The following is a 12,614-nucleotide window of genomic DNA, read 5'->3' as shown; positions in this document are numbered from 1 at the left end:
CACGGCCATTTATCAAAAAGCTCACCGTATACAAAACGTTTCTGTGTATCATAATAATCAACTTCTAAATTATATCTCTTTATTATAGTGTATATGGTGGGGATAAGTGCATAGGATAGGATGGATAAGATGAGTTACAACCGTGAAACTTTTACCCCCTTTTCCCATGTCTCTAGAAAAGTTTCTACATAGTGTTAAACCATGCAAATTTCACGAACGGTGATAATTACAAAGTCCCTGTAGCCTTCGATGGTTACTTAACCCTTCAGGGAAATGACTTTTGAGCCAAAACTATGTGCTTACAACATATTAAGTCAAAATTTTACTAGGTAAATATATTCCATTTGCTTCTAAAATAATTATTTCTAGTAATTTAAAGTGTACTATCTTATGTATATATTTTGACATTAGTTTTATTTATATCGACGAGGCAACATTATAAATATTGAAATTTTTTTTTAATCTTGACCAATAAAAAAATAAAAAACAACGTCTGATAAAATTACATAAAAGAAAATATTGTCTTAAATGATTTAGGTACTTGAAGTTTATCTTCGTCGTATAATATACCGTATTTATCAGTGTAGGATTGTTAGTAATTTGTTTATAAAATTAACTTCGGAGTCAACAATTGAAGTTTTTTTTTGATAAGAAACTACTAAGCAATACAAATTAAATATCACAAAACAAAAGAGAAATCATTCAAAGAAAATATCAAGGCCCTTTTTATCCTTTCTAATTTATTTATTTTAATGACAAATCTCATTAACAATACTAAATAAATATAAATTAACATGGTAAAAAATATAATATTAATCATTAATTGAATGAATATAAATTTATCATTATCATTCGTATAAATACATGGATGTACAGGAATAACAAATTATATATACTAGTAAGTAAATACACTATACATGTTTATTTTATCATTTCGTAACTCATTGATAAATCGTTTTATTTATATATTAAATTCATAATATATTTGTTAAAACTAAGATACGTTTACTATAATGCTAGTAGTATATCTACTTATTTATTTTTCAAGATGTTGTTGAGTAATAGAAATCTCAAAATAATGCAAAGATACTTTGTTTATAAACTGTTTACAATGTTTAATTACTTTGAATTTTTTATGCAAGACTCCATTAGAGTAAAACATATTTTTCGAATATGTAAAATATTGATATTTATAATAGAGAATACCAATATTTTTTTTACTAAACCACATTTGAGATTTAGTTAAAGGAAGAGGTTTTACTGGGGTCTCCGACAATCCATGAAAACAATATGGCGCTAAAGCCGTTTTCTACATCCGGACCAATATACGATATCTGGAATACAATATAAATATATATATATATACGTCTATAATAGAAGCCCTTAGTATTAGTGTAGACTGTTGCAAAACGGTTTACATAATAGATAACTTATCCCCTATATGGCCTCGTTTACACCATACAAATCCTTAACAACGGCGTTTACAGAGTTGATTGAAATATTGAATGACCACGTATGTCAATAGTAAACGTAATTGCACTAGTAGAGCAGATTCGGTGTATAATGTGAGAGAGATATCACTAAGGATTACAAACGGGTTGACAAATATTGTGATGCTATTGTTAAGTAGGTATATTAATAGTTTTGAATTGCTGCATTTCATGAGCGCACACTAGCTTTATTAATTTATGTTAGAGATGTCTCTATAAAAACAAACACAATATAATCCTTGATTAATTCGAAAATTGATTGTAGCTTAAAAATTGTTTACCTATATTAAAAATGATTTTACGACTTTATTGCAAACGTTCCTCTTTTCTCTATATTTGTTATGAAAATTGAAGTTCCTTAGGTATAAAAATTTAATTCAAGTATATCATTTTCAATTATGATAACAAGATAATTGATTAAAAAACGTTAAAAAATATACGTCAATATATTTTATAATAATCCAGGGCTTATGTACGTTTTTGGTTTATAGAAAATGTTTTTTCTGTAATGCATTCATTTTTATATTCACCTATAAAATAAAAAAATAATTTTAAACGTATAATTATAAATATTTTTTAATATTTTTATTATTTATGGTAGATCTTAATATAAATGTATTACAATTTGTATACACATCAATAACGATTTTATGATAAAACCAATACGGCGTAAGAAAATTTTCTTGTATTTACTTTTAGAGTATTGTACCTCCCATACAAATGTCGTTGAAAATTATATTATAAATAACTTAGACTATTTTATAATACGGAAAACATAACCATTACGGTTCTAATATTTTTTGTTCTCTACTTAGAAATATTATTTAAATAATATACAAGTTAACTAAAATGCATTTATATAATAATAAATACATTTTTTTATACGCGTGAGCATGGATATTGCTGTTATTTTTTACTTTTTAAAAGCATTCATCTTTCATCCTTTCCAAATCAACGGTTCGGCCCTCTTCGAAATTTGTCTTAGAGATTATTGGGCGTGACGTATCGGTGTGGTTCTTTAAGTGACATTAATTTTTCACTGAAACAGATGTTGATCTTGTCAGAGATAAGAATTAGTTTCACGAACACACCCACACATATAATGTTAACTTTTTACTTTTTTTTCCTTGATCGCCATCGCCAACACAGTTTCTTATGGTCTCAATAAAAGTAATGTGTATAATTCTACATACTTACCTACGAGAAATTATTATTTTTCTATACACGCGGGTGTTGTATGAGCTCCCACTTACATACTGTAAAATATACTTACATACTGTATTATGTATGTATGTCTACTGATTAGTATTAATGTTCACAACACATTTTTATTTTTATAAATATAATATTTTTCATTTATAAATAATAAATCCTAGCGTGTGTACAGAATAGCTACTATAAGCTTTTATTAAATATTCGAAAAATTATTTAACAAACTATTCTATTTATATAGTCGTAGAATTATAGTATTGCAATTGTAATTTTTAGTTATGAATGGGTTATTGAACATATTATTAAATCTTTGAACACAAAATATAGAATCAGTACATAGTATATAAGTTATTTTAAGATATTTTAGATTATTTAGATGAATTAAGTTATATGACGGATTTATTATTCAAAATAAAAATAAAAATAAATAATATTTTGGTGTTGTACATGTGTATTAGGTTACGATGATATGAATATTCCATAAATAGGTGACAGTGGCAAGAAGAGAATTATATTTTCTATAAAGAAAATTATATTAAAAAAAGGATGTTAAATATTTACATAGTGCAATGGAGTAAAAATGTGAATGGTTTACTTCAGGTACCTAAAGATATCGTCACACGTGTTACGGGTACATAATTCTGTTACGAGTTTTCATAACAATCCTCGAACTTCAAATTAATTTTGGTTGAGTGTATAATGCCACATCATGTTATTTTATAAGTGCTATCGATAATAACTATTCAATGTCGGTGTATGATGTAATATATAATGTATTAATATTTTCCTTCTTGAAAATTACTCAAATAAATATATATATATATATATATTAATCGTTTAGATATTTTTAATAAATCTTTACATATGAAATAATACATCATTGTGAGTACAATATTATGTAATATCTAGTTAAGTCCACTCTTTACTTTAAATACAAGTTAAAGTATTTCAAAAAAATTATTGTTTTTTGTATCTTTTCGTTAACAAATGGTTATTACATGTATATAAGTTGTTAGTCAATTATGCATAAAAGAACGTGTACCGTGAAATATCAAGAATTATTATTAATATTTTATACGTATTCATGGAATGAATTCTAAAAAATTAATAAAAATATATTGATTTAGTTCAGTAAAGTGTTTTAAATTTTAAAGTGTATATACATTGTAAAAATATTTAATTGTGTATAGTTAATATAATGGATATATGAGGACATTATGTTTGATAGTTTATTTTCTTGTAAAAATGTTCATTGTAGGTCTGAGTTTTAAATTTCATTTTAATGGGATTTAATTATTTCAGTATATGAAATATATTTTAGTATAAATATATTATATCCATTCTAAATAATATAATATTATTATGTTTTAGGTCAAATATTCTTAATAATGATTTTCATTTTAAACTAAGCTAAACAAAATAGCATTCATTAAATACATTTATGTTTGTTGAAATTTAATAAACACGCTATACAGGGTTACATAGTTATATTTGTAATACTACTAATTACATTTTTATGTAACAACTAGCTATCGTAAAAAACTGTTTACATTTAGTATTTAAACACTTTAATTTAGAATTCTGATGTATTTTTGATTTCAGTTTGCTAATAGTTTTTTTTTTTTTTTTATAATTGCATATGATTATTTACTTGGATACGTATATTTTGTTTTGCTATTATTCCGAATGTATTTTTATTTTATTAGACTCATTATACATATTTTAAATTATATAATTTTACAGTTTTGCATAGAAGATATTTATTAACTTTTTTTTTGTGATTTTATTTGAAATTATTACTCTTCCACAAATTAAATTATTGTTGAATACCATTGAATTTTATGCACGAGAAATTCGAAATAATTAGAATTCTAAAGACGAGATAATTTCTTTCCGCTGCTACGACCCATTTTACACAGTTGTCAAAAATGTTTAATCAATCACGATGAATTTCCACGACTATTTATATTATATGTTCCGATTAACTTGTACAGGAAATAATTAAATGTAATTGAAACTGAAACGATAATAAAACAATAGGAAAATCATTGAGACGTGTAAATCATAAAATGATCTTGAAAATAATTGTTCGTGTTATACTATAATTATAATGTCGTTTGATTTAGATGTGTAGAAATTCAACGATTATGACACCCCTGTGTATTGCACATTGGTGTTCAATATATGTACGCAAAACAACTAGAATTAAAACTGTTACTATAACCAAAATATTATGTATAATTGATTTGTGATCCTAAGGGAAATATTAACATTTAAATACACCTAAAGGGAACTTTGAACTCCATGTCTGTAATATGGATTAAATCGAATAACCAACAATTTTTTGTATCGAGAACCAACGATGTATTTATAGGATTATAGGTATCATACCTATGCGTAAATAACGAAACCAATGTCGTTATATATTCATTTTTAGAATGTATTTAGCGATTTTATGTATATATTCTTAAATTGTTTTTATTATTATTAAGGTTTTAATGATAACGATTACTAGACTAAAATACAGTTATATGGTTATAGGTAGAGTTACAGTTATTTTCTAATTATATTTGTGAAAAAAAAATTAAATGCATTGGTGGTGTTATGTTGATAGAAGGTTTTTTTCTAATGTTGATGGATTATTGAGGAACCGTCTGCTATAAGTTTGAGGTAGGTTCGACCGATTTGCGATATATTTAATATTAATTAGATATTCTATGCTTATGGATTTCAAATAATCGATCCTTGATACTTGAATATTAATATTATTGTATTGTTGATAAAAGTCTTACGAAATTAAAATCATTGTTTATAACATTTAGAACGCGTTTTCGGTTGATACCGGACGGGACGATTTCCGATCGACACTTGCGTAAATGTACCATCGAGATCGTGTACATACATATATATATATATATATATAGAGTAAGATTAATATTAAACAGGGTATATAATAATATTATGTTCATAGATCCATCAAGCAACAGTCAACATTTAAACAACGGACGCGCACATAGCGTGATGACATAATGCTGTTATTATTATAGTCCATACGAAGTGCGTGCGTATATACTCATCGCATTGTTGCCGATATGCGACGGGCGCGTGTTGTTGCAGCCGAGTAGAACACGCGGTACCCGATCGTCCGCCGCTAACCGCCTCCGCTCTACTGGCAAATAATAATAATAATAGTAGTAAATGCGATTAGAAAACGGCGCGATTGGGCGTACGGAGGCGACGGCCGGCGGATCGTGAACGGAGGGGGGTGGGTGGTGCAGCAGCGCACTTCTGTGCGGGTGACGGCGCGGCGGCGGTAACTCGATTACAAGCGTCGGCGACGGCGGCTGCAAATCTCCTCGTCATCGTTGTCGTCTTCAGTCTTCGGTCTTATATTGAATTCGAATGCACGCCGCCGCGCGCGAAGTAGACGGACTGCTGCGAGGAGACCGTCCGTCCGCGTCCCCGGGTTCGGAATAGGTTAGGTTCCGTTGCACTTTGGAAACTTCAATTTGTTCTCATTTGCACCGGAGACGACCGGATGCGCATGTTTTGCATTTCCCCCGGGTAAACACTATGTATACGTATAATACGGTGTATATATTATGTACACGAACATAGTACGAACAGATACACGAGTGCGGAGGAGATCTTGTTTTATTTCTCTCCCATCCTCTATCTTTCTCTCACTCTCTCTCTCTCTCTCTCTCTCTCTTTGTCTCTTCTCTGTTCTCCTATACATGTTATATATATAGTATTCGGTCTATATATTATTCCGCTACACTTCATTACTACATCCACTATACGCGTTTACCGTCTCGCACCGAATAAAATGCCGACAAATGTTCCAACGTTTTACACCGGAGTCCGCCGCTGCCGTCCATGCTCCGTGTAAACTCCATTTCCGATTACATTATAGTCGCTAGGGCTTTCAACTCTAAATACCTGCACCGAAGCGGATACCGAAGTTATACGATGTATAATAATGTTGAGTGTTTTTTTATTTTTATTACATCCAATCAACCGCCGTTCGTATCGGCTGGATTTCGGATTGGACGTTCACTTTAACGTTTAGCAGAGTTATTACAAACCAATCATTTATGAAATAATGATTGCGCCGCTCGTAATTTTTATTTAAATTTCCCGTTAGTGAAATTTCCCCGCGTTTTCGCTCTCGGTAATATATTTAATTTGCATACATTTACGCGGTCACGCGGATATCGTATTTACTCGTATGCATGTAAGAGTTATTATTTTTTCGCTAGTTTATGTTAGATAGTTTCATATTAGCTATATTTATTTGTTTATTTTTACTCGACGTATATATTCAGGGATCTGTCTTCGTGAAACGGCTCGATCAATTTCAATGCAATACACTACTGTGTCGATGCCGACGGTACGGCGTAACATGTAGGTAATTTAACTACACCCGTGTCAATGTCAATGTGTATAGAAAAAACGATTGGCTATTCCAAAAACAGACTGTAGTTTCTTCATTGTGCAAACAATTTTGAATGGCATCGTATTGAATTTAACGAAAACCCATTCTTTTTTGAACTAGATGCATGCATCTGTATATCTACATTACGGTTATGAGTGTTGGCATCGATAATTTATTGACATTGATGATTGATCATGTAGTGCACATTTCGTTCGTATACATAAGTATGTATAAGTGAATTATAAACAGATTAAATACATTTTGAACTTAATTCGATCGTTATTTTTAATATAAATAATATTTACTTTTTCTGTGAATATAGTATTAATAAATAAAATAATGGATATTGTCATATAACTATCAAAAATTCATTTTATTAGTTGCTCTATGTATATATTATTCTTTCATTTTTATCGAACTATTTATTTCACAATGCATTTTCTATATCGTTTTTGGTATTATATCTCCATACATTTTTACTGCATGTAATATTTATTTTATATTTTATTCTTTTGAACCATTACAAACCATTGTATGATTTTATCTAGTGAAATTTGAATATTCTTTGATTTATTACTTACCTATATTATATTTTTGTATGTTTTATTTATTATCTAAATACCAAATCTCTTGAACACGATATGATGCTTTCAAATGCATTTGAATAAAAAAAAGGAGAAAGATGTTCATTGAAATAAAGATGGTTGATCTTATAGTGTGTTAAAGCTATAATAGAATATAAAATACAGCATATAGAAGTAAAAAACAATATTTTAACAAATAATTTAAAATAAAATGTTTGTATAGTAAAAAAATAAAAAATTTTTCTTCTTTTTCTATATTTAGTGCTTCAGAAGGAATATAGGGTTAATAAAATATGAATATTAAATAAATGTTTAAAAATAAATCGAGTCACTTTTAAAGTTATGAAAACTTTATCTAAAAATCATTATTTCATCAAACTATGTTAAAGATTTCGACAGTTGAAATATATACACTTTAAATACTACAAATATTAATAGTATGATCATAAATTTAAACTGTCGAAACGCTAAACATTTTTTGATGACATTTTAAACTAAAAAGGAAATAGCAAAGTCACGCATGGTGGATTTCAACAACATAAGAGGGTAAATTTACCCCACAGAAATGAAATTGAAATTGTGACAAGGCATCCATTTTTAAAAGCCAATTATATTATGCATGATGGTTTGTGTGTAAAATGTATTTTTTACTAAGAATCGACAATAAATGTCAAAAAGTTTTACTATATGTATTCTGTCAGTTTTACGTGTGAAACTGTTTATTGCAAACAATAGGGTCTAAATAATTCCCCAAAGAAAAAGTTTTTTTTTTTTTTTTTTGGGGGGGAGGGCGTGATTGTTTCGAGGACTTGGTGTGGACAAACATACAATGTTCGGATTATAATATATGGAAATGTGTCATTATGTCAGTTGTAGTTTGGTGAATCCATTTCCGTTTTATGCTCATTTTCTTGTTTTCAACAAAGCAGGGGTGCCTACACATAATATCGTTTTGTGTTTCCTGGCTGGTTATGTAGAACAATGTTTTATGGAAGTGCAAGACTTTATTTTAATTTATTATTTTTTTTCTTCTTTTGGATGTTTAATATGTATGCGTGGTTGATATTATTTTTTCAACAACCCCTTGTTTTTTATTAGGCTTATTAAAAGGCCAAGAATTCGTGATTTTACCAACCCCGTAGGGTTTAAAATGGAATTACATAGTCGGGCGTGGATTTTTATATAATCCTGTGGTTTTATTATGTTTAAAAAAAATCAAAATGGGAGCCTTGCATTTTAAACACCCGGAGCCCTCTTGATGGTAATTAAATCACGTAGTATATTTAGTACCAGTATATATTGAAAGGTCATTTATTGTTACGTCAGTCGTTCATAATACTATTATAAACCTACCGCTACCAACAGATTCAGTCATCGAATTTGAGTGGCATATTATTGCTGACATCACAAATTTCTCAAGTTAAAAGGAATTCAAAATAGGTATATCTGATCGTAATTGTTACGTTATGGGTGTAGACAACACAATGCAAACGGAGAAAGGAATTATTGTTGTGGGATTCGAGGCAACGGATGGTGATTTCGTATAGTTCCGAATTTCTCGCGTGTACAGTATAAGTTTTGTGGTTATCTGATGCACTGTACGCGTTTTGTTTTATAACTACAGTTTCATCCGTATTCAAAATTGTGACCGTTATTCATAGTCTCATTAAACTTTAGGATAAAAATGTCAGCTTTAATAGGTACAAAGCTTGACACTTATAAATTAGTAGTTCCTTATTGTTTTGGAACGTCTTAACTTCAACGACGATATTATACGATTTCTCTCACCACCAATATAAAACCCTCTCTCCGCTATTGACAGATTAACTCTCATGTTGTTTAGGTAGATGTACGCATGCGTTAAAGATTTCATATTATTTAAACGATTATAATATTGATGTGTATTTTTTGATAAATACGAATATTATACACGAATCCGATTTCGTTTCACTTATATTCAAGTATTGAAACCGTCAAGTGCGTTATTACCGATATCATATATACTGTTTAGTACTTTTCATGACATATAAAATGATATGGATAAGCTACTTATATAAGCATAACTGATTAAGAAGAGTCCCATTATTATTGTTGTGTGGTACATTATCATTAATCGTTTATTAGACAACAACTATTAAGAGTATATACTATTGTTTACTAATTATACGATTATAAATCACATGATGAAATGACAGTTACATATTTTTTTTTGTTTTCCTTTATTAACTTACATATGAAGTCATCGAACTAATATATGTCATATTTGTCTCTCATTCATGAGACAATACAAAAATAAGAACGATTACCGAGAATCATAAAAGTGTTAAAAATTTAAATTTTTTTATTTTGCATTTATCATGTTACAGCAATACAACTATACATATTTATATATATATATATTATGATCTAAACAAATATTTTAATTAGGAATCTAGTAGAGTTTATAAAATTAATGATGGAATGAATAATAGAGAAAAATTGAGTGTTGAGAATAAGATTTGAGTCGGAATTGTGATTATTTAGAGAAATAAATATCGAAACAAAAGTTAGAAGTTAAATTCATATAATTTAAATTAAATGAAACATTATTTTCATGGTGGTTATATTATGATGTTATTTATTTATTTTTTTTGAACAAATTTTAAAATTCTGTAAAATTAGTAACATATTAAAATAATTTATTTATAGATATTTTTTGTCAATATTTTGTTTTATTTTATGTGGGAAATGTAATGATTTAATTAAATATTTGAAAAACATTAGTATATTCGCTTACAATTTTAAGACAAGTATATCTATTTCAGATAAAAATATAGTAATTTATTAGTATATGCCTGCGTTATTGACCATCAAATGTAAATATTATTTTATAAAATTTTGTGAACATTTTATGTGCAAGTCTTTTTTTAATTTAATATAAAAACCATTAACCGGAAGTAAATTGAACATTTTTCTAATTTGCATTTTTATTTTGCTTTAATTTACAGTTGCCGCTTCAGCTTCTAAACAGTATACAGACGCTATAATGAGATTGGCCAAGCAATCGCAGCAAGGCACTTGGGGAGGATCAGCCGATATTGGTAAGTGATAATAAAACATTATTCTCTCCCCGTAAAAACGATAACGAGGTTGAACGTGTCTGTGAACGAGAAAACCATCTAATTACAATCCATCATTTATAGTCACATTATTACATGTATTTTAATTTTAATATTGAATAAATAGCATTTTTAACTACATTTTGCTAATTATTTAGATTGGAAAATCGTTCATATACGGAAATTATATATTGATTTATTATTATATTTTTTTTCTCTATATACTTTTCATGTGTTCTCTGTAAATAAATCGATTTTTCGAGAAAATGGCAGTCCGACTAATTCCTGTCGTTTTCCTCTCGAATACCTATGCAAATACAAGAGATAAATATTGCATTTTTGCCTCGTATTTTTTTACCCTTAATCCTTGTTTCTCCGTGTCGAATTAACAATCAGCCACTGACAACCGTTGTTCAAATATTGGTTGTTATTTTCGTTTGTTGTATATGACATTTTAAATGAAAATATATTTTAATGAAATTGAAAATTAAAAGAACTGCATATAAGACAGTTTATATGAATATTCTTTTTTTTAATGTATTATTTATGTATTATTTAATATATTACATTTTTGTCAAGCATATTGTTCAGTCAGTAACTTTTGATAAAATTTACTAGGTGAATAATCGTATAATAAACTATATATATATATATATATATATATATATATATATATATATATATATACATACAACAGTTTATAATTCTGTCGTGTAGTTCCGATCTTGTTTGATATTTATTACAACAATATTCGAGTTGGAACTTGGAGTAATAAAAATATATTGTCATTTGATCAAATTATTAATATAGCAAACTTAGGAAATAAAATTGAAAACATCAAATATGATAGTAAAAAAAAGTTATGGTTTTTTCTTGGAACTAATATTAATATAATATTTTTATAATTCAGTAAAATAAATATTTAATATTTTAACAGAATAAATAAATCTAGAAGAGTTATTTTTTTATTAATGAAGTGATTATGTTTTTAAAAGCATATCCTGATTAAAAATAATACCATGAAAATTATCGATAGTATTTCAAAATATCTATATGCTATATTTTTAAATTTTTTTCTTTTTTGTAACATAAAATAATACTAAGTATTTTTAACACGTTGATGGAAATAAATCATCAATAAATCATTATCGAGAATGTTGCCACTTGAAAACTTTTCTTCATTAATACCACACGAAATATTTAAAACTTATATACTTCTCACACCATTTAAAATGAAAATGTATAATGGCTTTTTTTTACCTATAGATATATTAATTATGACCTGTACAGTATTCACAATAAAGAACATAATAGGTTTAGTCGTTGGCCAAAAAGTATTATTGATGCTAATGTAAAGCGATGTTTTGAAAATAACGAGCAATCATTATAATATTTTGTCATCGATGTCGACGTTTTTATATTATCAATCAATATCGACCATTATTCATTATTTAAATATTTTATACTATTTTTAAAATAAAAATTGTATTTAAATGCAAAAATATAATTTCTACATTCATTAGATATAAAAACTATAAATTGATATATCGTTTTACATCAATAGACATAATTACAACTACAATTTTATGGGGACTTATATAAAATAATTTTTGAAATATTTCCAATAACGATTTAGTTTAACATTACCATTCTTTCTTAGAATGGCCTATTTTGATTCTATGGTTGTAAGTTAATAATTTATTTATTTAATAATTTAGTATTCGTAATAAAATAAATATTTTTAGTTTAATTTTTATAAAATATAATAGAATACATAATTTGTCAAACATAA

At 27.4% G+C, this 12,614-nt stretch overlaps 1 protein-coding gene across 2 annotated transcripts in view; it reads left to right on the top strand.

Annotated features, from left to right (window-relative positions):
• LOC112693017 (brain-specific angiogenesis inhibitor 1-associated protein 2) overlaps nt 1-12,614 on the top strand; it is a 97,266-nt gene that overhangs the window by 40,958 nt on the left and 43,694 nt on the right. For both annotated transcript variants that reach the window (XM_025567886.1, XM_025567885.1), the window contains exon 3: nt 10,712-10,804. In XM_025567886.1, the coding sequence (XP_025423671.1) occupies nt 10,712-10,804 (93 nt within the window). The remainder of the gene's footprint in view (nt 1-10,711; nt 10,805-12,614) is intronic.

The sequence above is a fragment of the Sipha flava genome, unplaced genomic scaffold, assembly GCF_003268045.1.
Source record: "Sipha flava isolate LNK unplaced genomic scaffold, YSA_version1 80_pilon_pilon, whole genome shotgun sequence".
Lineage (NCBI taxonomy): Eukaryota > Metazoa > Arthropoda > Insecta > Hemiptera > Aphididae > Sipha > Sipha flava.
Note: the sequence above shows the minus strand (reverse complement) of the source record. Positions and strands in the feature narration are given on the sequence as shown.